The sequence below is a fragment of the Misgurnus anguillicaudatus genome, chromosome 3, assembly GCF_027580225.2.
Source record: "Misgurnus anguillicaudatus chromosome 3, ASM2758022v2, whole genome shotgun sequence".
Taxonomy (NCBI): domain Eukaryota; kingdom Metazoa; phylum Chordata; class Actinopteri; order Cypriniformes; family Cobitidae; genus Misgurnus; species Misgurnus anguillicaudatus.
In genome coordinates this window covers 25512001-25539499 of record NC_073339.2, presented here as the reverse complement: position 1 = coordinate 25539499, position 27499 = coordinate 25512001, and the positions used below count along the sequence as shown (strand labels likewise).

The 27499-nt window shown below is 37.9% G+C and overlaps 1 protein-coding gene and 1 long non-coding RNA gene across 5 annotated transcripts in view; one reads left to right on the top strand and one right to left on the bottom strand.

Annotated features, from left to right (window-relative positions):
• LOC141361906 (uncharacterized) overlaps positions 1-27499 on the top strand; it is a 593959-nt gene that overhangs the window by 387336 nt on the left and 179124 nt on the right. The gene's annotated exons all lie outside the window — the stretch shown is intronic.
• bora (bora aurora kinase A activator) overlaps positions 1-27499 on the bottom strand; it is a 119013-nt gene that overhangs the window by 19799 nt on the left and 71715 nt on the right. For 3 of the 4 annotated variants that reach the window (XM_073863567.1, XM_073863564.1, XM_073863565.1), the window contains exon 8: positions 19687-20288. In XM_073863567.1, coding sequence (XP_073719668.1) covers positions 19687-20288 — 602 coding nt within the window. Of the gene's footprint in view, positions 1-144; positions 336-19686; positions 20289-27499 lie in introns of those variants that run through there. The other variant, XM_073863566.1, reaches the window with a different exon arrangement.

The window sequence follows — 27499 nt, the reverse complement described above, 5'->3', positions numbered from 1 at the left end:
GGCTATGTTCAACACACAAGTGACATACTGTAAGCAGTAATGTTTTCATTTCAAATATATTCATAAATAAAAACTCAATGTATGAAGCAGGGAAATAAATGATCAAACAAGATTTATTGACTGCAATATTTCTACAGTTATATGTGGATGATGTGATCAGGCTTGTGTTTGATGAGGTATTTGAAGATAAGCTGAAGGAAACCCAGATTCCAATGGACCTGGCATCACAGTTTGACAGACCTTCAAAGGAGGACGTGATTTGCATGCCATCTTCAGTGTAGGGGTCGTCTGAAGCCAACATACTGACCAGTGAGATCAGGAAGCTCCAAGCGTATCTGGAGAACAACACACGACGGGATGATAACCCTATAGTGTCTTTAATATCACCAGTTGACAAAGCTTTGATATGCCATTTATCTGTATAGATAGCTGTAAGAAGTATTATATTATCAGCAAGTGCACTTCTCAAAAAGTATACTTTTATTATTTTAAGCACACAAAAAGTATGCTTTCAATACACTTAAGTACGCTAATTTTTCACAAAGGTAGCTGTAAGAAATGAATTAAACAATTTTTGAAAGAAGAACACAATATGGTTACTAAAGTATGTTTATTTGTATATTGTTTAACATTTAAATATATATTTGTAATAAATAAAAACACTTTTGACTGACTACTATATTTTCTTTAAAGTTACATCTTTTGTTCTTTTGGGTACTTTGTTACTATAATGATACTTTAGTGTTATTGGTTTAAAAATGTAATAAAACTTACTCTAGTCCTGCGCCTCAAAGGCTTATAGTCGGTACAATAAATGTTCTGTGTGTAGGGATTTAGACAATTAGTGCAAAACCTGGATGATGAATCATGCAGGTACACTCTAAAAATGGCTGGGTTATTTTTTAACCCAAAATGCTGGGTTGAGTCTGTTGGGTTGTTTTGCTGGGTGATTTATTTACATTTTAAACACTTTTTGGGTAGTTTCAGTTTTCTAGGTGTTGGGTTAAAACTGCTGGGTTATTATGTTGGGTTGTTTGAAGAGGCTCATTTGCTTCGCGCCCTTGATGTTTGAATGTGCTCAGCAAGGGTCGTCGTGAAAGGACAGAGTCACTGGAAGCGGTTGTTTCAAGGTAAGTTTATATGTTTTTGTGAACATTTCATGAATATAAACAAGATTATAACATTTTGCGAGACAGCAACGTGTTAATTTATACAGACTAAGACGACGGGTGTAATTTGGAGGAATGACGACTGTTACCTCAGATCGCCATTTACACAAATTGACTCGAATAATCATTCCAAGATGTTTGATATGGCATATTAATAAAATTAATAAAATCGGTGTTACAAAATCCCCATCACACGGTTGATTACATTAACTCATGACAATTTCTGTAAGCCTTTAACAAAGCTTGTCAAAACCGGTACCGAGTCGACCTCCGCAACCCCACTTCGGCTTCTCACACACACTCAGTTTTCCCTTTCCCAGCTTAACAAGCGATAGCGACGCTGTTAAATTAAATTTAGCGACAAACGAGTTGCTTTCTTGTCATTCGATATGTAAAGACAGACCGCGAGGCGCGAGCACATGTTAACCGGCGGCGGAGGATCACGGAGCCGGCGTCTCTGTCACTGAGGCAGGGACAAGCAGCAAATTTACTTCACCTTCGGTACGGCAGGTAATGCGTCGATAAATTAAAACGAAACAGCGTTTCCAAGAACCGGTGTCTTATATGTATGCTTGTTCCTCTCTTTTAAAATGAAACAATAATTTAAGTGTTTGTACATGAACTTGAAAACATAAACGTATTTGTCACCAAGACGGAGGCTGCATGGAAGTTACTATCGGTTAACAAACATGTTTATGTGTTATATGAATTTAGATGTGTTATTGAGTCGTATTTAGTTACTATTTTATATTAATTTCATAATATTTTTGGTTGTCTCCTGTGATTTCAATTTTATATTGACCAACCCTCTGATCTGTGGCTGATACTGTAACAGAGATGTTATGTTTTTAGCAGAGATCAGATGTGATGTTGTTTTCCAATTTTTTTTTTAGAGTGTGCAGAGTTTTAACGTCCATCCATTGATGAGGCTATCAAGACCTTCATACAACTTCAGCCAGTAAGTATAACATTTAATAATTCCTATTTAAAATATATTGAGAATGTCTTAATTATCTGCTACATTTTAGTTCTGCAGTCATATAGTCAGATCATCCTATTTGTCAGTCTGTGTGGTTTGCAGCCTTTGTTGTTGGCACAACAGTTAAAGTAGTGTAACACCAAAGTCTTAAGCAAACTGACAACAGGCCATTGCATTTTTGGAAAAAAAATCTCACACGTGGTGGTAATGCAGCCAGGGATGCAAAAGAAAGCCTTATAATTTGTATAAAATTTATAATTCACTTGGCCCACATGGTTTTCTGAATACTTAAATCTGATCATTCAGTTCAGACCACTAAAAGTTTTTTCCTCTTTTGTAGATTGCAACAAATGTGGTGGAATTTCTTCTCTGGACAGAATCCTCGAAACCCTTTCCTTTCGCCCTGGCCATGGGAAACATGCAGCAGACCTCTCAATCTTTTTTCTCAATCAGTCTCTCTGAATACGGAAGTGACTTAAACTGCAATTCGGCCAAGATGGCGACGGCACGCACCGCCTACTTTAAGCTTCAAAAATGCTCTTCACAAACCAGTGGGTGACGTCACGGACACTACTTGCATATTTTTTACAGTCTCTGGTTTAAAGGCATTTTAAGTGCTTGAAAATAAATACCCCAGGCAATGTGCTTCTATGGGAATTCCTGTAGTCTGTCATTTTTTCAAATGGATAAATCCTCTCCTGTTCGTTTCCTTTGTACATCTTTGTTCGCGACAAGTAACTTTAATAAATGAAGTATTTTAAGTCAAATACATTCCATTCTGTGAAACTTAAAACATTTGTTCTTTAAAAAAACTTTACACATCTATGAATGATTTTACTTTTAATTTAACAATTACATTGTTTCTTTTCTTACACTGCTGTAGTTTTGTTTATGTACATTTCAGTATTTCATATACTGTAAAATTACAAATTCTGTCTTAAATTCAAACGAATTGATTCAACCTGTTACATTGTTACTTCAATGTGCATAATTTATGATATTTTATAAATATATTTATACTTGGGTCAGTAAGCAGTCCTTTAAATGATTTTGCAACTTACAACTGTAAAAATGTAAGAGTTTGTAGTTATTTTGCAGTCAAATAAACATTTATTTGCTGTTAACAATGGTCTTGATTTACAATAAAGCACATGATAAAATAACAAGAATAACCCAAAACCCAGAATATTAATCCCATAAATGGTTAAAATGACTACATGTTGGGTTTGCTCAACAACCCAACCTGCTGGGTTAAAATGTGTTACCCAACGTGTTGGGTTACTTTAACCCAGCATGTGTTCTGTCCAATATTTACCCAGCGCTGGGTTGCCAATTTGGTTGTTTTTAACCCAACCATTTTTAGAGTGTAAGAGGCCCTGGAACCTGTTGCATTCTCCTTAAAACCTAATAAGTAAAAACATAGCACGTATAAGTAAGCAGTCATTCAATTCAATTCAATTCATTTCAATTCAATTTATATAGCGCTTTTCACAATTGGTGATTGTTTCAAAGCAGCTTTACATTAATAGAAGCAGAAAAACGTCAGATAGCACAACATAATACACGATAGCACAAGCAGCTAAATTTGCTGCGGCTATGAATCAACATTATAAGCGTGTGTATTACTAATGTAACGTAAAGGGGAAGGTGCTAATTTAAGCCTAAAAAGGCCATAAAGTTTACCATAGTGAAATAATGTAGAACTAACAATCATTTCAATTAATACTTTCTATGTGCTACATTTGGTGTTTCCATATAGTTTGCACAAAAATATAGTATGTAAGCAGTCTTTTAGAATAAAGTTTACTATAGTAAAATAATGTAGAAATTACCAAGTGAAATTGTTTTATAATCATTTCAACGAATACTTTCTATGTGCTACATTTAGTGTTTCCATATAGTTTGCACAGTAATGTAGTACATTATAATTACCTTTTGGATGTCTTTGCAACACATTTTCTTCTTCGTTTAGCATTCTGGCAGAGCTAAAGCCACCTAAAAAAGTTAAATCCAATCACGTTCATTGAAGGAGATTGTTTATATCATAATGGCCGTCTGAACTCTCTGGATCGAGCTCAAAGTGGTAAGGCAGTACAGACACCATCGTTTATAGAGAAATATAACTGCTTGTTTACGTTGCCTGTGACTCTCAGTCAGAACCGGAAAACCCACGCGTAGTCAGGGGCGTAACCTTTCAAACACACGCCGAACCCAGTTGACCAATAACAGTTGAGTAGGTCATCTGACCAATCCGAGTACAGTAGACATTTTGGGAGGCGGAGACAGGAACTAAATCCAAGCGTTTCCCAGACAGGTAGAAATCGGTGAGGTATGTAAGCAATTTATAAGACTCACAATGCATTAGTTCAAGTTTTAATAACATGTATGTACTATGGGCTATTACAATAACGTGCTAACATGCTAATTTATTAGCATAATAGGTGCTCTTTAACAAATGTCATTTTAGCAATGATGGGCCTTCAGGACCAACAGGGCCTTCTTTGCTGGCCCTATTAAAATATATATTTTTTTAAGTGTTAAATGCTTTTCTTTAGTATGCTATGTATTTATTTTCAATGTTGTAATGTAGGCAAAATTCGTTAGTTTAGTTAAGGTTGAACTGGAGTACCCTCAAAAAGTCCCATAAAAACAGCTCACTCAGCTGGGACCAGCTCTACAGATATTGCAAGCATTAGTGACAGAAAAACCAACCAATCAAATTTTGACGTTTATTGACAGCATGTCCTCTGGGTCTAGCGATGTGTCCAGCACTACCCCTAATGTCTGTTGGAAATTTCCAATGTACAAATGTAAAATTCAGTTCAAAGAAAATGCCATCCGCTGTTGCCGATACCCTTAAAGGCGGAGTCCACGATGTTTGAAAGCCAGTGTTGATATTTGAAATCACCCAAACAAACACGCCCCTACCCCAATAGAATCTAGACCTTCTGTTGATAGACCCGCCCCACACATACGCAACCCGGCATTTGATTTGATTTGATTGGCTATAAGTGTGTTTTGGTAGTCGGCCCGTCTCCTTTTCCAACGCGTTTTTCAAACATCGTGGACTCCGCCTTTAATGTATGCTTCCTAATTCGTCCCACCTAGAGCAGAGACTACATTACCCAAACACCCTTGCGTTTACAAGTTAAAGGAATAGTCTACTCATTCTCAACATCAAAATATGTTATTACCTTAACTAAGAATGGTTGATACATCCCTCTATCATCTGTGTGCGTGCATGTAAGCGCCGGAGCGCGCCGCGACGCCCCGACAGCACCCAGCCCAGCCCCATTCACTCAACGGCACCATCTAGAGACAAAGCCAGAAGCGACCAAACACATCAACGCCCCTCCCATCCAAGACGAGCAGCCACACGAGCAAGCCCGGTGGCACAAAACAAAACGCAGCGCCCCTCCAAGCGGATCCAAAAGAGGAACTACATTTTATGGCGCAATAGCACCCCTGGGAGCACTTCGACTCGGAGCAGTAACACCCTCCCTGGCGAGTCGAAGTACTTTTCCACAGTGATCATGGCTGAAAGCTGCTGGGGAATATTTTTCTCATTAAAACCATAATGTAACGCAACATTCAACTGCTTTATAATAGTTTTTAAATAGTTATCAGGCTTACTTATAATTTGACTGTTTTTAACATAACATGCAATAGATAAAATACACCACATAAAGTAGTATCCATGTCTAACTATACAGAGTAGTTTTTTTTACATTTCTGATTGGGCATGCCAGCTGTCAATCTGGGCGGGCCCAGATAGCTCCGCGCCTGGTACCTGCTCCTCTTTTGGGCCACTTAAAGCACTGGTCAGTAGTGCATTTAAAAACTTTTGGTGAATGTTGTGTGGATTTGCAACTTGACGAGCAGAGAAAAAGGGAAGTCAGCATCCACAATTAGAGAGTCAGAAAGAACCAGGAGATTCTGAAGCGTCTTATTCATGAATATCAGCTGAAGTCACTCACATCTCAAACTTGTCTTTTGCCATTTTGAGTACCTGAAGTGGTCGCAAAAGAACTAGAAGCTATGCCTTTAATATGTTGTGAGCATCCAAATCGCTAAGAAGGCTCGACACAACATGATACTTTGCTCGAATTATCACCTGGGTCTCTACACATGAACTCAAGCATTGAGAACATTGTTTGTGTACACAGAGTTTACTAAAAAGAAAGATTTTGAACAACTGACTTTGGCTGTCAAGATGTATCGATCTCTGAATCCGAAGTAAGGAGGGATGAGAGTAAAGATGGATAGCTCCTAAAGCATAGTTCCATATAAATGCACGGATAATTCGTTGTTTTGTCGCAAGTGAAAAACAATATCGACCTTCTAGTTGAAAAAGAAGCCTCATATAAAAATAATTCATTCGCACTCTGAGATCAATTCTTCATGTATGGCAAAGATGGCGAGCGGACACCAAAACAGAAAAAGTCAGTTGTTCAAAACTTTCTTTTTAGTAAACTCTGTGTAAACAATGTTCTCAATCCTCACTTTCATGTGTAGAGATCCAGGTGATACTTTGAGGAAAGTTCTTAGTGTTGTAAAAAATAGTGGTAGTAGCAGCGGATATCGGCTGGAAGAACGCATCAGGGATCACACCCTATGATGATATTTTTTGAAAGTAGCTTTTTTTCATGACAGTCGAGATGTGAAATGTTGTCTTTCATAGTCATTTACTGTATCCGTCAGAATCATAGACAGTAAAAGATAAGAAATCCGTAAATCGTAGCAAGCTAACTAATGCTTGTCAGTAGCCTACAGGTACTTGGTAGGTTCTCAAAATTGCAGCAGTAAGCTGGAAAAAGAGCGGATGACATAAAAGGTCACATGACATTGTGTTGTGTTTTTGGGATGGCAAGAATTATCTTTCAGGAGACACAAAGAATCTAGAGATTCGCTGAACATGGGTAATTACTTGGAATTGTTAACGCTATTAGCGAAGAATGATGCTGACTTGCAACATCATCTTGCAAAGGCCACAGTTTTTACCAGAATGTCAGGAAAAATTTAAAATGATATAATAAATGCAGTGTCAAATTATCACATCAAAGCAGAAATTAAACAAACAAATTTTGTGGCAGTATGATGAATGAGACGACTTCAGTAACAGTGCAGCGCTCATATGTCCTCAGGTGTGTGACTGAAATAGGGGTAACTGAAAGATTTTTTAAATTTGAGGATGTTACAGGCAATAAACGAGCAAATGATCTATCAGGGTTTGTTCTGGATATGCTGGAGAGCTACAACTGTAAATTAAAATTTGTGGCTCAGTGCTATGATGGAGCGGCTTTAATGGCATCAGGACTAAATGAAGTACAGGCTCACGTAAAAGAAAAAGTCCCCAGGTGCTCTTTGTGCATTGCTATGCACACACTTTAAACCTAGTCACATCAGAGGGATCATCAAAAATTAAAGAATGCAAATCTTATCTGCATTTTTTACTTGCTCTCCCAAACACACCAAATTACTCGATGAGTTTTGTATCTGACGGCTGTCGCATGTCACGCAGGTGAGGTGGAATTTTAAACCAGGCTAGTGTGCACTGTTCACAACAATAGAGTTGAGCTGGTTGAGCTTTTCCAGCACATCATTAGCCGTGTTTGCACTCGGGCTTCAAGCAGGCTTGCCAGTCAGGGCATGTGAGCGGTGCGGAGCGCGAGCGGAGCGTTGAGCGGTGTGGTAATATTTCCATCAGAGCAGTTAGGAGATGCCTTCGCGATAACTTTAGGCATATGGACAAACAGAAGAGGACACAGCTTTCTGGGTGTCGTTGCAAGTTTTGTTGATGAAGTATTCAATGGTTACACTGTGTTGCTGTCCTGTGAACATCTTAAAGGACACCACACAGCAGAGAATATCTTTCATAAATATGAAAGTGTTTTACAACACTGGGGTGTACTAAGACGCGTTGTCAGGGTGGTGACTGACAGCGCCAGTAACATGATTAAGGCTTTCAACCTCCCAGGGTTTGATGAAAGTGCAGTAGAAGAGGAGGAGGGCGATGAAGAAGACCCTGAGGAAGGGGACAAGGATGAAGGTCAACACACAGATTTTTCACAAATCATGGAGAACATGACCACCACATATGTCACTGAAAGCAATCTCCATATGCGATGCCCTATCCATTTACTGCAACTCGCCCTAAAGGATGCGATAAACAGCCATGCTGATGTGGACAATCTTATAACACGAACGGCAAAACTTGTAAAATGTGTGAGGAAAAACACGCTAAACACAGAGGAGGCGGATAAACTAGGTGTGCGTCCCACTCCGGCATGTAACACCAGGTGGAGCAGTCAGCTGCGCATGATTGAATCCGTAAAGAAAATGTTTGAAAGAGACCCACACTTCCAGAATAAGATGACCATGTCTGAGAACAGTAAGTTGACTATGAATGACGTGCTTAAACTCCAAGCCCTGACTGAGGTGCTATCACCTCTGGCAGAACTTACTAATGCTATGCAAAAAGAGCTCGGAAACCTGGGCATAATTCTTCCAGCTGTTATGGAAATTAAACAGCTTTCGTCCAGTCTGCCAGAAACCCTGTCCCTGCCCATTCGTGCGTTTGCAGAGACACTGTCAAATAACATATCTTCTCGTTTTACGAGATTCTATGCTGACAAGCACCTTGTGTTAGCGGCTGTATTGGATCCAAGATTTAAAACCGAATGGATTATTAGAGATGCAACAGTAAACAATAAACTCGCAGAGATTCGCGAATTGTTGGTAAAGGAGGCAGAGTGCAGCAGCGTGGACACAGTCACTGAAGCCAGAAATTTTCACAAGGCGGCGCGCATTTTCGGCTCATATGAAAGTAACTCAAGTGTAGCTGACAGTGCCAGAGGTGAGATGGAGGAGTACATGGGCTCAATGCGAAAAAGCCCTCAGGAAGATGTACTAGGATTTTGGAAAACCAATGCTGGATCCCTGCCTCGATTAGCCAAAGTCGCCCATAAAATATTCAGGATCCCCAGTGGTTCTTCCAGCGCTGAGCGAGTGTTTTCTGCCGCCGGATTACTTTCCCGGGCACACCGAATGAGCCTAAAGCCTGATACTTTGTCCAAGCTAATGTTTCTAAAAGTAAATTCAATAGTTCTGACCTAAACACTAAGAGACATTAAAAAAAACGCAGTTTCTCGCAGCCTGGTGTATTGTAATTTTAGAAAGTGTTTTATTTTGATTAATGCATTTTATATAGGCTATTCCAAATGTTCTTTACATAAATGTTATATTGTGTGTGCCTTTGCTGATAGTCCAAATATTTTCTGAAGTTCTACGCACATTGTTCACACTCGTAGGTGTGTGTTTGTATTAATGTGTATTATTTTGAATATTCTGTTGCACAACAAGTTTCTCGCAGCCTATGGTGTATTTTAATTTTAGAAAGTGTTTTTCTTTCATTAAAGCCTGTACATAGGCTAAACGTTCTTTAAGTAAATTTTATATTGTGTGAGCCTTTCATATTCTGATAGTCCAATGTATACTTTGTGAAGTTCTACGAACATTGTGCACACTCGTAAGTGTGCGTTTGTAATGTGTCTTATTTTGAATGTTCTTTTGCACAACAGCTATTCTTACTGAAATAAAGTAAAAAAGCAAATACTGTTCAGTTTTTGTATTTTTTGATAGGTTTGCCAAGGATCTTAATACATTTAAATTAATTCATTTAATTAGAACGGTAGAGCGGAATATTTAGTGGAGCGTCACACCGCTCAGCTTCGCTCACATGCTCTGGTGCCAGTGCCTGCTTTGTTGGGGCTTAAGGCCAGGCTTTTCTGGCCCACCAAATACCTTGGGCCATAGCAGGATTCTCGGGGCTAGGGGAGTGGTAAAGGTCAAAGGTGGAGTTTATCGGAGTCTCTGGCAAGATGCGCGTTCATCTGTCTGCAGATTCAAAACTTTAAAAAAATAAAAAAAAAACATTTACTGTTCAACAGAAGATGCCTGCTATGCATTTACTTCGGGCTGAAGAAAATTATCTGCATCTGTAAAAAACAAAGACGTGTTACAATGACGAACTCGCCATGGTAAGGATCCAGCGCACACCGATACCGGTTCGGAAGACGTTTATAAAGTTGCTGGGCGGGCACAGAACAAAGTGTTTAAAGTACAACAGCGCTGAGAAACTAAAGATGTGTGCTGGATCATTGTCCATGTATTAAAGAAGTGATCACTAAAGACAATGGTACCTACAGTCAGTGAATTAACTTGTTTGCTACATAACGTTTACATACAAAACACTTAAAATACAATACAAATAACAATTGCATAAGTGTCTTATACATGGGTGTTTATTTTGTGTTTTTTTTGTGTTATATTGTCATCTCTGTTGAAATTTTTTGTCAGTGCTTAGAAAAAGTAACCATAGTTTTATTATATTAGGCATAGCCATGCTTTCTGGTATTTTGGAGATTATTTAACTGTTATATGAATGTAGAAAACTATATAAGGGTATACTGTATGTGTATTTACCAGTTACACAAAACGTCACAGATGTGCTGCTTTATTCTTTTGTGTTTGTTTTACAAAAAAAGACCAACGTAAAGCTTCCAGTTTGTCATCCAGGAGTTTTTATTTTGTATATGAGAGATGACACAGCAACAGATGGAAGAGCAACAGAGGAAACGGGGATGATGATGATGAGACGACACGAGCCATGGATGTTGAAATCAGACGGAAGGAGATTTCTTAAAATACACCTATTTGTGCACTGATATAAACTTTATATGTAAAAAAGTAGTACCAGTGGCGGTTCTACACGGAGACCAAGGGTGGCCCGTGCCTCTGTAAACATGTCCCTGGCCACCCCTAAACAAATAAAAAAAGTATTCATTTATTTTGATTTTACACGTGAGCGCCAAAAGCGGAACTAATGTGACGCAACATTGTACACGGGGAAATTAGAGCGGCGCACCCAACCACTGTAGATAACTGTGGGTGCTGCTCGGCGAATGTCTCAGTTTGTTCAATCTTCCGAGGTTGTGAATGTGTATGCAGGTTCGAGCACTGGTAAGGACTCGTGATTTTCGGTAAGGGAACATAGGGACCATCGATGCTCACTGGTTTTTGTATGCATGGAATTTTTAACGTTTCAGAGCACTTGAAGGATTTTGCGATTAAGACAGCCCTTAAAATAGCAGACTCCCTAATCAGTGCCCTGACTACCGAGCAAGGGATCTGATGAGAGCTCAGCTCTCATTTTGCACCTGCACTCACTCTTGTATAAAATAAATGTTTATATGATTGTAAAGTAAAATAAAGTTTAATGCAGTTTCCCGGACAGGAATAAGACTAAACTGAAAGCTGTCCAAACTGAAAACTTGCACTGCCATATCTTAAAATACATCAGTGCCCTTTGTTTTGCTTCAAAATGCACACAAGTAATGTTTTTAGTACGGAGTGCTTGTTAAAACTAGTTATATTTCCTAATTGAACTAAGGCCTAGTCCTGGCTTAAACTAATCCCTGTAACCACCCCTATAATCTTTAAATATCATTTGTTGCCCTTTTTTAATTTGCCCCTCTGGTTAAACACTGGCCCCTCCTTGGCCCCCTTAGTGAAATTTGTCAAGAACCGCCACTGAGTAGTACCCCACTATTATGACTAAGTATGCTTGTCAGTATATTATATTGGAAATGATTGCTTCATAAGGATCACATCCTAATGAAACACAGAAATGCTAAGATGTAACAAAATGGTAAATATAATCATCATTAAATTAACCACTGTAACATAGCTTTTAAAATACTTGTGTATATTCATTAGGGGTGTGACGAGATCTCGTCCGACGAGATCACGCGAGATTAAATGTGTTTCGCGATATTAAACGTGTCTCGCGAGATTTCTTGTGGAGGTGAAATGCTGTCCGTTTCTCAAATAAAAGACTGCATCCTTCGGAGGTTGCATGTTTAAACTGCATTTACTTCATAAAGACTGTCTTATTAGAGACTATTAACAATTATAAAGTTTACTTATTATTTAATTAATCGCAAATTTTTTTAATGTTCTCACGACATTTTAATGTAATGCTCATTTAATGATCTGAAATAATCCTTGATGACGTATGCAGCCTGCATATGCGATCTCCGGAGGATGCAGCTTTCTGTTTGAACCTTTTACAGTGCATGCATTATATTCTGTATTTTACTGCGTGTGCTTTTTTGTTTGGGTTTGCAATAATGTTCGTTTGTGAACTCATGTGAAGTCTGAGACTCGTTGTGTTTGTCTGTTGATCAGTGTCAGATGTGAAGTCTCAGCAGATTAAACCATCACACAGAGTTAACATGATTTAATGTCTGCATGTTCTTGCTCAAAAATGACAGCGGCTGTATCATTTCTAGTGTAAAGAAATGGACATATTAAATATTTAAATGGATTTAAACATTGTTTGGCTAAAATAAGCGTTTCTCTCTGTCTAAAGTGAAAGTGAAGATAGCGTCCGCGAGACGAGTCCACTATCGCCCCCTGCAGGCATTTGTTATAATACATACATAATGCTTTTTATTTATAGCACACAAATGTAATGTGTTTGTTAATGTAATGCTGTTTAATGTAACTTGGTTTTGATACTTTATTTGAACCAATTATTATTGCATCTTCGTTATTGTGTAATTTTAAAGGCTACAGCTCACTTGGAAAAATAAAATGATTTCAGTTTCTTATTCATTTATTTAATCTTTGAGGATTTTTTAAAGTGTAAAAATATTGTCTCGTGAACCCAATCTCGTGTCTCGTCTCATGAATTGAGTGTCTCGTCACACCCCTAATATTCATAGTTGATTCTTAACGAGCAAATTTTGTAACGATTTCTCAAACATTTTGATTTTACGCAAGTAAAGTTATTTTCAGTCCTATTCAGCTATCAGAGGCAGTTCTTTATAGACAAAAGTGTTTAATGATTGGCACATTATTGAAATAGCTATTTGAAAGTTACCTTGTGTTTCATGTGATGCTTAACTATTTACATTTTCATGAATAACGATTTCACACCTCTTATAACATGTAAGTATGTTTACATCGCCATAGAACTATTACAAACCCTAACGTTACATATTTACCGACACGTGCATAGCTGTATTTTAAAATAAGATTATTCTACATAAATCTAAAACTAGGACTTATGTTCTTTAAAAAATTGTGTATATATCTTAAATGGCACATTAAGTAGATGAACACTTTATTTGTAATTACTTACAAAGTTGACTAATGCTTATTGATCTGATATTGTCTCGTGACTCTCGTCGTGAGTTTGCTCGTGTGCAGCCAATATAAACGTCAAGAGAAAGTGTGCGGATGGAGCAGACATCTCTATCTTCTCATCTTGGCTTTCACTGTGCAAACAACTGCCTCAATTATTTTCATTATGTTTGCTGTATGATGATGCGATCTAAATCCCGTCTCCCGTCCAATTACAGTGACTTCCTCGCGGTAAAACAGGAACGTTAGATCCAGGTAGGCATATTAAGGGCGGGGTTTTCTGAAGCACTACCGCACTATTGGCCTGACAATGCAAACGCGTCTTGATTTTGGCTACACAGCTGGAGGTTGGAGACTATTGGCTCCATGAGGCCCGTTTGAAGCCTTGGCTTGCACAGGCCCGAAAAGCGGCCTTTTGACTGGGAAACTGTACTTTGTCAACTGGACACCTTGCACACTTAAACAGATTTGAATTTTGCTTTTGTCTTTTTTCCTTTCGTGGCAATTCCAACATTGATTATGTGCTCTTTGGCATTCTGCACAGCAAGACCTTAGACGTCTAGCTTTGTCTGGACAGAATTACAGACTTTTGCCAGAGTGTTTTGAAAGGGAGCAAGCTACATTCAATGACATCTTTGAATAGACCATGCTGTGGTTGTAATCAACAACATTCTTGCACAAATTAAGAACAGATTTGAAGATCACAAAAGAAAGATGTTTGTTAGATTGCTGGACTGTAAGCAATTTGAAAAATTCAAGAAGACTTTCCAGAGGCAGAGCTCAGGAGTCTGACGGAGAACTACGGTGCACAGTTTGACCTGTGCAGGCTTAAAGCTGAACTCAAAGTCATGTATAGCATGTCAAACTTTCGCTGTAAAAGTATAAGCGATCTTCCAAATTTTCTGAGGACGACAGGCCTCGCAGACAGTATGAGAGAACTTCACACTCTCACATGCCTGATTCTAACAATACCAGTGTCTACAGCCTCTGTGGAACGCTCGTTTATGGCTCTAAAACTAATTAAAACATATACAAGGACCACAACTGGACAATCAAAGCTGTCTTCTTTGGCCTTTCTCTCCATTGAGAAATAATTGCTCAATCAGCTGAAGCAAAAAGGACAACTGCACAATGACGTTAATAATAATAATAGTAATCAAGGCTTTGAACCGGTTCATGGACCGAAAACCAGAAACTTTTGATGTTTTGCAAGGAACAGAAACAAAACCAGAAACTTTCAAAAATATATGTTCCGGAACAGAAACGTTTATTTAAAATAATGGTAACCGGTTAATACCGTTTGAAATTCATCCTCCGTCTCTGTGTGTGTGCGCGTTTTTAAGTGCACTCAACAAATGTAGGCATGTCAGAATTACAGTTATGCCGCTTACATAATGTAGCCTTTTTTAATGTTTGATGACAAGCTAGAGACTTAACTAATAATTTAAGTTTAATGTCCTCAGCCTACTTATTTGTATGTCCCACAGCTGACATGGAACGTTATTAACCGATTCGGAAACTTTTTTATTCTAAATGGTTCAGGAACGTCAATTTTAGGGTTGAACCGAAAACCGGAAACGTTAAAGGAACAGTATGTAAGAAATTTATATCAATTAATCATAAAATGGCCCTGATATGTCACTAGACATTAAAGGGAAATTCCGCCCTAAAACGGAATTTAGGGTGTTTTTTCGTTGTTAACGAGTCAAACTTTCATTTAAAAGCATATTTATGACTGAAGAGCAACATTTAAGATATTTAAGATGTTCGTTTTCTGGTAAACTGGCCTTTGAATGAGAGCGAACAGGGCACGTCGCATGAGTGCACAAAATCTCCACTTCCACAACACCAAGAAGGCCCGACACAACGTGATACTTTACTCGAAGTATCACGTGGGTCTCTACACATGAACGCGAGCATTGAGAACATTGTTTGTGTACACAGATTTTAGTAAAAGCGAAAAGTTTGGAACAACTTACCGTGCTGTTAAACTGCGTCCCGCCGCCATATTGCCAGCCACGAGCAATCGACCCCAGAATGCGATTGAATGGACTCCATAGGACGCTACTTTTTCAACTACAGAGTCAATATTGTTTTTCACTTGAGACAAAACAACAAATTATCCGTGCATTTATATGGAACTATGCTTTAGGAGCTATCCATCTTTACTCTCCTTCCTCCTTATGTCGCATTCTGAGATCGATTGCTCATGGCTGGCGGGGTGGCGGCGGGGCGCAGTTTGGCAGCGCGGTGGGTTGTTCCAGACTTTTCGCTTTTGCTGGAGTCTGTGTGCACGGGCAATGTTCTCGATGCTCGCGTTCGTGTGTGGAGACCCGCGTGATACTTCGAGTAAAGTATCACGTTGTGTCGAGCCTTCTTAGTGTTGTAAAAATAGAGATTTTGTGCACTCATGCGACATGCCCTGTTCGCTCCCATTCAAAGGCAAGTTTACCAGAAAACGAACATCTTAAATATCTTAAATGTTGCTCTTCAGTCATAAATATGCTTTTAAATGAAAGTTTGACTCGTTAACAACGAAAAAACACCCTAAATTCCGTTTTAGGGCGGAATTTCCCTTTAAGAAATCATTTTCATTTCAAATATTTATATCACTGACAACAGTGGTCTGGCCAGGATATTGTCATTTAAAAAGTGGAGTTGCAGCCCTCGACTGATGTTTATGTTGTCATTTTGTGTATTGGCCACCAGTTGTGTGATTGCAGTAACAGTTTTGGCCACAAGTTTTGTGATTGCAATACCAGTTTTGGCCAATCCTACATACTGTTCCTTTAAAATACTGTTTCTGTTCGGAACGAACCAATTGGAAAAAAATCTGGTTCAAAGCCCTGATAATAATAATAATAATAATAATTAATTACATTTATATAGCACTTTTCTGCAGCACTCAAAGTTCTTTACATATGAATGGGGGAATCTTCTCAACCACCACCAATGTGCAGCATTCATTTTACACAGGAAAATCACCAGTGTTAAATCAGCACTGCTGGTGTATATATGGGGACGGGGACGACCAGGTCTGGTGTTACTCATATAAGCACCAGCAGTGTTGATTTAACACTGCTAATTTTGCTGTGTAACGTCCCCCTAATATCTAGGGATGTGGAGGGGAGGTAACAAAGAAAAAAAGGAAAAAGGGGTGAGAACATACTTCAATCCTCTGTCCCAGAGTGAAGACAACACCAGTTGGTATAATAATCAAAGAAAAGGCTTTATGCAGAATAAAAGGACAGAACAGGGTACTAGGGATCAATGGCTCAGGGGAGAGCAAGGCCTAAAATAACAAACAAAGGAGTCATAACTAACCTAAGAGAGGTTAAACAAAAAGAAACAAACAAACTTCCCTCAACTCCCTAGCTATACAAAAAAAAAGATAAAACTGTATTAAAGAAAAATGCACTCACCCCCTACAGCTTCCCTTACAACCAGGGTTCTAAATTAACTTTTTTGACCACCAGCCAAAGTGTCTGGTAACTTTCTAAAGTTACTAGCCAATCAGCATTTACACTAGCCAAATTTTTTCCGGTGAAAATAAGATAAATTATGAGTGCCACTGAATGCAACAATGATTCGTTTTTTCTTTTGCGTGCATGCGACAATCCTGACAAACCATGACAACATTTTTGTGATGAAACAAGCTTTCTTCATTTCTCTGTTGATAGACATAAAGCCTAACTGGGGCACAGGCCCCCCATTTTTTGCTGACTTTTTTTGAAAGCCTGCTGTGTTCTATACAATGTCCTTTGCTTAACCCACTATTCTACAGTGCAACAGGTACTGCGAAAGATAAATATGTATTTAAAAATATTTAAGTATAATCTTCATCATACCTAACATTATTAACATGTTTGGAGGCATTAATGGCATAAACTGTTTGGTAATAATGACAGCAGGAAATATTTTCTACATTATACAATGTTAGCAATGATTAATAACTTATTTTTACAAGAATATTTTAAGAAACCAGACTTTTTATGACTGCTATACTAAATAATCTTAGTCACAGTTACTGCTAACTGTTTATGTAGTGTCCTAGAGTTAAATATTAGTAAACTAAATATTAATTTCATATCTGTAAATACAGAACAGTATAAGACATACATCTGTTGATTTTCTCAGCAACAATGCATCCTATAGACTTGACAAGAGGTTTTCCTGAGATTTTTCCTCTAATATTTGAGAACTGACTGAGTGAGGATGTAGTTTGTCTTACCTCCCTTAAACTCATCATCTCTCCTTTCTGCTTCCCTTTCCCTGCTTTGCACAAAACATTTCTGATGTCCATCTACAGAAGCCAATAATGATCGAGTCAAAATAAGATTATCATTATTATTTAGAAACGTACTTCTCGTCATGTTTTCATAATTACTCACTCGCGTGGCGTCCCCTTTTGGATGCAGTTGCACGCGCGGATGAACGTAAAGACGCGCGTGGACATGGATACATTCGGTAAATACATTGCATATAGATCTGAATATACTAGTGAACTGCTAAAATTTAAACTTGAGATTTACACCTGGGCACAAAAGATTTACACTGGGGCACGTGCCTCAGTAAAGGGGTGTGGCGACACCGCTGTCTTTTAGTCTATCCTCCCTGCTCTGCCCGTTCGTTCTCCTTCTTCCTTTTGTTTTCTGGTGGACGCTCCGTTCGTTTCCATAGTTTCTCGCGCTGGTTTCGCTGCAAACTGCGCGTGGCCAATTGGCGTATGAAACATTATCACGTAGCATTACGGCACAGTGTTTATGGGAAATGTAGGAAGTACTGCCAGAGGGATAAATGACCGAGAACGGAGCTTTATGCATCATGCTTGCAATGCCTCATGCATCACCGGCCAAACTGGCTAGTAAGTTTTTATTAATACCCGCCAAAATGAATTTTAACCCGCATTTGGCGGGTTGGCGGGTGTTAATTTAGAACCCTGCTTACAACAGTAACTACTAATCAGGTTAACATAAAAAAGGACACAATACCTTCTGCTTAATTTTTTGTTGTTGTGAAATCAAGATCACTGAACACCAGCAACTGCTAAACTCAATTAGCCACTGCTAACTCACAATTACAATCTCTGAATGTCAAAACATATCAATACAGCGTTCAATCTGGAGCTGGGGAGAAGTGCGTCTCTCTCTGCAAACAGTGGACTGCACTCTTATACTCTCCGTCTCAGACACACAAATGAGTTACATGTGCTGATGATCCGGTCTGAGAGTGAGTAAAGAGGGAAAGAGAGCGAGAAAGCCAGCAAACAAAAACACATGGCACACAACCACGCCCACTCTTTCAGAAATAAAGTCAATCAAAAAGGTTCAGGAGGAAACAATCATCATAATACTATTAAAATCAATAAATACGTCCTGGGACGTAACAACCTGGATAATGTGACGGCAGCCATATTACGCCAGAACGCCCACCACACACCAGCTTATTAGTGGAGAGGAGACAGAGTGATATAGCCAATTAGTATATACTGTTATGTTTTCTAAGGCTTTAGCTTCAAAAACATTCAATATACTGTAAAGAACATTTAGTGAAAACATCACCTTGATATCTTTAATATTGACTGAGTAAGATCATTCAAATTTAAAAACAAGCTTAGATCTATAATTAGAGGTCTTAACAATTAATCAATCTTTGATTTAATTGTCGATAATTATTAAACTTGATGATGGTCGAAAAGAAAGGTCATGCAAGTGTGTGCCGCGCCTGCCAAAACACACAGCAGGGGAAAACGAGCATAAAGGACTTAAACTAATCATAATCACAACGATTTTTTTCCTTCTAATGATAGAAAAGAGGTTCTTAAAACGAAAAATAATCATATGTTTCTGTGCCTAAAGTGAACATATAGACCATCTATGTTTTAGCAAGCCAAGTTCAGATATTTTTGCACAGAATAATAAAAAAATTTCAATAAAATGTATATTTTCACGTTATAAAAAGGCACTATCCAATGCCATAATAATACTGAAAAGAGACAGAATATTATTAAACAACACAATGTGTTTGGCTGAAAGTCATCATACAAACCTCGGATGGCTTGAGGGTGAGTAAATAAAATCTAGGCAAAGTTTGTTCGCATTTTTTTTTGATCAGTTTGAATTTGTTTCTTTGTGTTGATTGGTGTTTGTTGGCATTTTTTGATCAGTGTTAACTGGCCTTTTAATGATGCTAAATATCATAAGTAAAGAACCAGCTGCAATCACCTACTCAATGTTTTATGTCAACTACACCAGTTAGGCATGTTTAAACAATTACGATATGTTAAAATAACACCTGATGTACTGGTCAACTGACAGCACACATACTAACCTGCATGCTAACGTCATATGGTGAGACGTTCCCTTCTGCTAGCAGGGATACAAACATATGCGTGCTTTCAGCATTAGGCATGTGTCCTCTCCGAGAGCTGGTCAGTCTGACTGGTGATGCAGTTTCCTCTTCAGGAACCCACCCACAGGAATCCTCTCCACTTCTACTGTTTATATCCTCGTCATCTTCACTTTTCTTATCAATCTCAATAATTGCTCCAATTTTCTTTACCACCAGCTCATCTTGATCCATATGCACAGAGACAGCCAGGGACGTATTACACTCACTCACCACAGCTTGGAGCCCTTTTCTGTAATCATGATGCCCTGCTAAACTGATGTCTAGCTCCAAAGATGTAGGCAAAGATTCATTGGGAATGATATTCTGCTTATCCTGTAGAGATGGGTGGAGGATAGGAGAAATAAGGGTAGGTGAGGCCCACATGCAGGCTCCGTTTCTACGTCGAGATTGAAGGGGAGAGCAGCTGCGAATAGGAGAACAGCCATCCACGTATGGGCTTTCTCCACACTGATTTATATTCAGATCTGAGCTTCCCATAGGACCATTTTCGGGGGACAGAAAGGATAACTTTTTCCTTTCACCTATAATAAAAGAAAAGTGTAGCTGAGCAAGTTTGTCATTAAATCCAACATTGGTTTTACAGTCTAATTTAAAATAATCTTTTTGCAAATGCTCAATCACATTGTGACATTTACTAAACAAACTGCACAGACATGTGCCACACACAATGATTTAATTATTAAGTGTGCTTGCAAAAGCACACTTATAGTTCTTCTTAAGTTTTATTATTATTATTATTATTATTATTATTCCCGGGTAGATTTTGTGTCAGCTCTAGCGACTAGACCGTTTGACACAGAGACACCGTTCAAACTTTAAAATGTTCAGGCAGTACCGGTGTCATGAGCAATTCGGTCCCCCCGGGCAATTCGGTCTCCCCTAGGACCCCGCGCGACTCCATTGGCTGAAAAAACTCCTCATGGGTAGTTTTCTTAGCGCCTTATTACAATTCCTACAAAATCGCGTTATGATGTATGTAGTTAGAACGTTGTTAAAATTACAATTGATGTCTTTTAAATGATATGTTTCATATAGTAGTATATAAATGAGGCTATAGGTGGGAGATCTACACATTGCTTGTGTCATTTTATTATTTAGATTATTATACTGTACCATTTCCACTTTTGACTGTCTACTTATACAATTAGTTACTCATTAATTACTTATACAAAACATGATTACTACATAGTTGAATCACACATTTAAATTATAATTATAAGCCATGATTACTACACTTTTACTATTAAAAACTATATTCCGTAAGGTATGTTAATAATTAAAAAAAAATAAAAGTATTGTCTTTGTAAAGCAGATGATGACACAAAAGTACTGACGTGTCTGCAACATGAATATTAGTTTATTATATTGTTTTTTTAGTTAACTTTTATTTTTAAAAAATGTTGTTTCTGTTTTGTACAACATAATTAGCTTGCTAGCCGCGTATGCAGACGAGATATTGCAATGACACATTTTTGAGCAGGCATTAGTGCTAGTTACCAATCGGGGTCCTAGGGGAGACCGAATTGCTCGGGGGGACCGAATTGCTCACGACACCGGTGTAAGTTGCTTGAGAAGATAAAGTCACAGATCCATGTCGTTCGTCCGCCATATTGGATAGAACACAAAACCTTTAAAAAGTTTCACAGGTCACAAATTTGGTCCAAACGTTACAAAACTCCACGTACACGATCCTTGGACCAAGCCTCACAAAAGTTACTAGAAGGATTTTTGATTTTCGGAAGCATTTGCCCATCACAGCCCAAAATATACCTGTGGCGTAGTCGCCAAACAGGAAGTAGTTCATATCTTAAGATCTTTTTAACATTTCTAAACCAAATTTTTTTATATGAACTCGGGACTCCAATGTGAAGATGCCCAAGATAAAAAAACATTGCAGTAACATGTCTATATTATGTTATTTTCACTTAAAATATCCAATTGAAGCCTATGTAAAAATAAAATATTTATACGACTTTACCACTAGAGGGCAGCCCAAGCGTGTTTAATTCCCTTCACACGTGACTAGACCGAAACTAAGTGCGTGCCTATTGAAAACTATATATACACTGAGGATTATTTGATACTAAATCCGATGGAATATTAATATATCTCTTTTAAAGGTTTGTGCACAAAACTGCAAATGGATGTTATATTCTGAACGCGTGAATCAACGCGAGCTCTCTGGAGAACGTGCAGTTTCACATACAGGTAGGAATGATTCAGGGACGTAAAACCCTTTCTTTTATTTCAGTGACATATGGCATGACAAGTTTAATTCCCTTTTTCATCAATGTAATACATTGTAAACATATTAGTTTGTAAAGACGCGTAGGATCCGTGCGCGTCAGTTTCGCATCCTCGCATATTAACTACTGTTAAACGGGAACACGATCGATTGCATTATGCTGTCAATCATTATGCTGTCAATCACTCAGCGAACCATTGATTTCAAATGGAAAGCATGCGGACAGGGTCGCAATCTTGATGCGCGCGCATCTGTTTCATACAGCATGAGATGCAGAGCGCGAGTCACCCTTCACGTGTATTTGCGCTTTGGTCGCCCGCGTCAAGATGCGAAGACTGATGACAGTGGTGAGTTAAGAGACCACGGACTCTAAGCCTGTTTTAACTTTATTTATTGTATTTCCAGCTTACAACACCACCTTTTCCGACAGTTGTTGTCTGATATGTCGGCTCAATGATCACTTGCTTATCCACAATGACATTAGATGTCTTAATAAAGGAAACGATTTTTGTGAACTAGATAAAAGATCCTGCCGTTTTTCGCCGAAGTTCAAAGCAGACAAAGGCTAAAATATTATGCGAGTCATCGTTCTCACACAAGAATGCAATTTAAACGAGTAACAGTTAATCGCCCATCGCTCACAGCCCAGCACCTGCACCACTGTATGCGTATCGCGCTGACAAACATATACCTGATTTTACTGCCCTGACAAAATCTAAAAGTATAATTTCTCTTATTAGAAACTAGCCTAATGTTTGCCAGTTATTAAGATGGCGGTTGTAGTTTTAAAAAAAAGGTCGTGAAATAATTAGCATTGACAAAAAACTGCATAAAACAATGTTATGTTCCATATTATAAACTTTTGGTTATGTGTACTTAAGTGAGTAAATAAGTTAAATTCTCAATGAGTGTGATATGGCTCTTATTTACCCCTTTAAATGTAGAATAAAGCTTACTCGGGTATCTTACAATGCACTTATGTTGTTATGCAGTTTTAAAATACAAAATACGAACATGTCTGGATGTAGATAGAGCCTACTTGGTCATATTACAATGCACAAGTTTTGTTGTATGCAGTTTAAAAATACATGTTTGTAGAAAAAGTATATTGTACAATGCACTGATTTTGTTGTTATGCAGTTTCAAAATACAACATGAGTATGTTTAAATGTATATGTAGTCATTATCACTGATATATCTCTGGCCCCCATGACAAACTAATTGAATAGCCCTGTCGTAAACGCTCAACACACAATCATATTCATCAATAGTAAAGAAATGAAATATTATTAGGCTATCAGTGCTGCTGTCGCTCTCTCCCATCGCTTATTTTAAAAATGAGCTTATGAGGAATAAAATGCAGCTTATATCTGCTGCTTTTGGTGACGTGAACTCTGGTCTACATTAAAGGTGCAGTGTGTAATTTTTAGAAGGATCTCTTGACAGAAATGCAAAATAATATACAAAACTATATTATCAGGGGTGTATAAAGACCTTTCATAATGAACCGTTATTTTTTATTACTTTAGAATGAGACGTTTTTATCTACATACACCGAGGGTCCCCTTACATGGAAGTAGCCATTTTGTGCCACCATGTTTCTACAGAATCTCTTAATGGACAAACTTTTTTATTACGTTGTCTACAATCATGACATGTTTGTCCTGTGGTGGCTACCGTAGCTTCTCTATGCATTTCAAAAGCGAGGGGTGAGCTGTGAACTGAGCTGTTGGTTGCAATTTGGAACCTCAACACTAGATGCCGCTAAAATTTAAACACTGCACCTTTAAGTCTCATGTTTTTAAGATTATCTAAAAGGAACAGTATGTAGGATTGTGGCCAAAACTGGTACTGCAATCACAAAACTTGTGGCTAAAACTGGTACTGCAATCACACAGCTGGTGGCCAATACACAAAATGACAACATAAACATCAGTTGAGGGCTGCAACTCCACTTTTTGAAATGACAATATCCTGGCCGGACCACTGTTGTCAGTGATATAAGTATTTGAAATGAATATGATTTCTTAACGTCTACTGATATATCAATGCCATTTTATGATTAATTGATATAAATTTCTTACATACTGTTCCTTTAAAGCTCCACTGTGTAGGATCTACTCCCATCTAGCGGTAACATTCTATATGACAACCAACTGAATATTACTTTCTAGCTAGCGGCCAGCGTGAGTGTAGTCGGAAAGCGCGAAAGGCGGAGCTTGAATTTGAGGAATGCCCCTCGTCGGCGAATGTATTTCAAAGATGGAGGCACAACATGGATTCAGCCAGTCGAGCGACTCGACCGTATGTACAGGGAGTGCAGAATTATTAGGCAAGCTGTATTTTTGAGGATTACTTTTGTTATTGTACAACTACAGTGCTCTTGGTCAATTCAAAATGCCAACAAACCCTCAAACCTGAACATCCAAGTAGCAAAAGTGAAATTCTGGCCTCCTCAAGAGAATATTTCTATGTACACCATTATTAGGCAACTATTAGTGTGCAGAATTATTAGGCAACTAAATGAAAATCAAAGATTACACCATCTCACCCGCTCCTTTCTCACCTGTTAAAGTGAGAACAACAAACAAACTCCACATTTACAAAAAAATAAATAAATAAATAAATAAAATAAACTCAGTGACCAATATAGCCACCCTTCTTTTCGATAACAGTCACAAGCCTTCCATTCACGGATTCAGTCAGTTTCTTGATCTGGTCTGAACCAACATTTTGTGCAGCCACAACCACAGGCTCCCAGACACTGTTCAGAGAGGTGTACGGTTTAGCTTCACTGTAAATGTCCTGCTTAAGAAGGGATCAAAAGGTCTCAATACAGTTTAAGTCAGGTGAAGAAGGGGGCCATGTCATTAGTTTTTCATCTCTAAGGCCTTTACTGGCCAGTCATGCAGTGGAGTACTTTGATGCATGTGATGAAGCGTTGTCTTGCATAAAAAAAAGTCTTGGTTACACTTTATTTTAAGGTGTCCTTAATACAGAGCAATTACCTCATTAAGTACTTAGTAGTAGCCGGTGTAATTACATGCAACTAGATGTACTTAATATGTAACTAAGTTATGGAACAGCATGTACTTACAGATTGTAATTATGCACATGTAATAAGCTGCAACTGTTACACATATGTAACAGGTCGAGTCTGTTACAAAGCTAAGTACTGGTGTAATAAAAGGTCTTGTTACATATGTGTTACAATGTAATCATATTGAAAGTACTTTGTGTAGTACTATGTAACAACAAGTACCTACATATGTTACTAGTTACATAGTTCACAGTTTAATTACATGAATTAGCTTCTTAATTACATTTAAATTACATAATATTACACAGGGATAAGCTACGTAAAATAAAGTGTATCAAGAGTGTACTTAAGTGTACTTCATGTGTATCTACATACCTTATTCATCTGTAACGTAGTTTGAATCAACTCACTAGTTCACAGTTTAATTACATGAATTAGCTTCTTAATTACATTTAAATTACATAATATTACACAGGGATAAGCTACGTAAAATAAAGTGTATCTAGAGTGTACTTAAGTGTACTTCATGTGTATCTACATACCTTATTCATCTGTAACGTAGTTTGAATCAACTCACTAGTTCACAGTTTAATTAGACGAATTAGCTTCTTAATTACATTTAAATTACATAATATTACACAGGGATAAGCTACGTAAAATAAAGTGTATCAAGAGTGTAGCAGAGCGACGCAATCTCATTAATTTCAATGGAAACCGGGTGACTTCCAGTGGCACGAGCGAAAGTAACTGTTGGCGACCGTATGGGCGTGTCCAGCGACGCGAGAAAGTTAAAAGTTTAACTTTATGCGAATGTCGAGCGAATTTCGGGAGCGACAACCAATAAGAATGAAGCAGTGGAGTTCACGTCATCCTTCTCTCGTCAGTTACTGGCATGGATGGTACTCATTTGTTTATGACAAGCAGATTTAGAAATGCTTCATTGAAAGAGACAGGCGACACACAGCGATAACATCGCTGGGTGTCTGAATGTGGCTTTAGCTTATAGCTAACATTACTGTTAGCCTTTTATATCGACAAATTAATGCGCGATTGTTTTGTTAAATATGAAGAGTTTCGTTGCAAAACGAGCAGTGCTGGAATAAGTTACTTCCAAAGTGTAATACATTATATATTACAAATTACTGACATTTGAAAGTAATTAGTTACATTACAATATTACTGTCTCTGAACTGTAATGAGTTACACTACTTTTGTGTTACTTTCATCAACATAACAGAAGTATGACTAGACATTATAAAATGTTAAAATGTAGTTTATTGCTGCTTATAAACCTAGAAGTTATGTGTTGGCCCTTGAGCTTTGAATAGGCACAGTGAAGACGTATGGCAAAATACAGTAACAATCACTGTCAGAATCATAAACAAAGACAAATGATCTGGTAAGAGTCTGGTAAATTATGGTACACATACCAAACACAATAGATCTAGAGCCCACTATAATGCAACCTATAGCCTAATAACATCATAGCAAGACACGCAACCTCTTTTCATTTCTATTCTTTAATTCACTTTTAATTCAGAGTCACAGCATAAACCTGTCATGCACTGGGTTGAATGAATGAATGAATATAGGTTCCCATACAAAGGCTGCTAAAAACTTTAAACAGTGAACTTTAAATGTACTATTTAGATAACCATGTTTAAGTCTACACTAATGTTACGTTGTAGTTTAGGTTGCTGTTTGTAATAAAACTGTAGATAGCATAGGAATAGCCTAGCAATCTATTATGTATATGGACTGTAACCATAGCAACGTTAGCTTACCTTGTCATTGCTGGTGTTCATTTGGATTTAACTTGGAAGCTTTTTAAAAGTCTCTTTACTTCTGGGGTTCAAGCAGCACAGGAGACCGATAGAAATTTTCTTTTGCTTTTACTAAGTGCTCTCATTCGCAGAATTATGCGTGTGCGGCGCTACCGGACCTGATTGCGACCACTTTAGTCAATGTTTATACAGCCGCTGACTTCCCAGAAGCGGCTCATTAAGAAACGCGTCTATATTTGACGCGCACCGCGTCCAAATCGCAGTTCAAATACAAAATTAAAGTAAAAATGAACATGCTGCATACAGCACCCGGAAACAGACATACCATTTTACCTGCAGCTTTTTCCTGTTTGGATGCTGGTCGCGCAAATTGGTCAAAAATAAAAAAATAAAAATTACACTGTCTATTTTTAAAAGCATTGTTGTAACACGCGCGTTTTTTTTGTCAAAACATGTTTATTATTATGTTATCATGTTATTATTTTGCTTTATGGTGCTACTTAGCTGTATTTTTTAAGTTATGAAGGTTTAAATCAAAACAAACCAACTGCAGTTGAATTGATGTTAATTGGAATGCACAACCAAAAAACGAGATTTCTGAACAATTTAAAAAACGGATTTATCTCGTTTTGCAACGAAACTCTTCATATATTGATGTTTGTA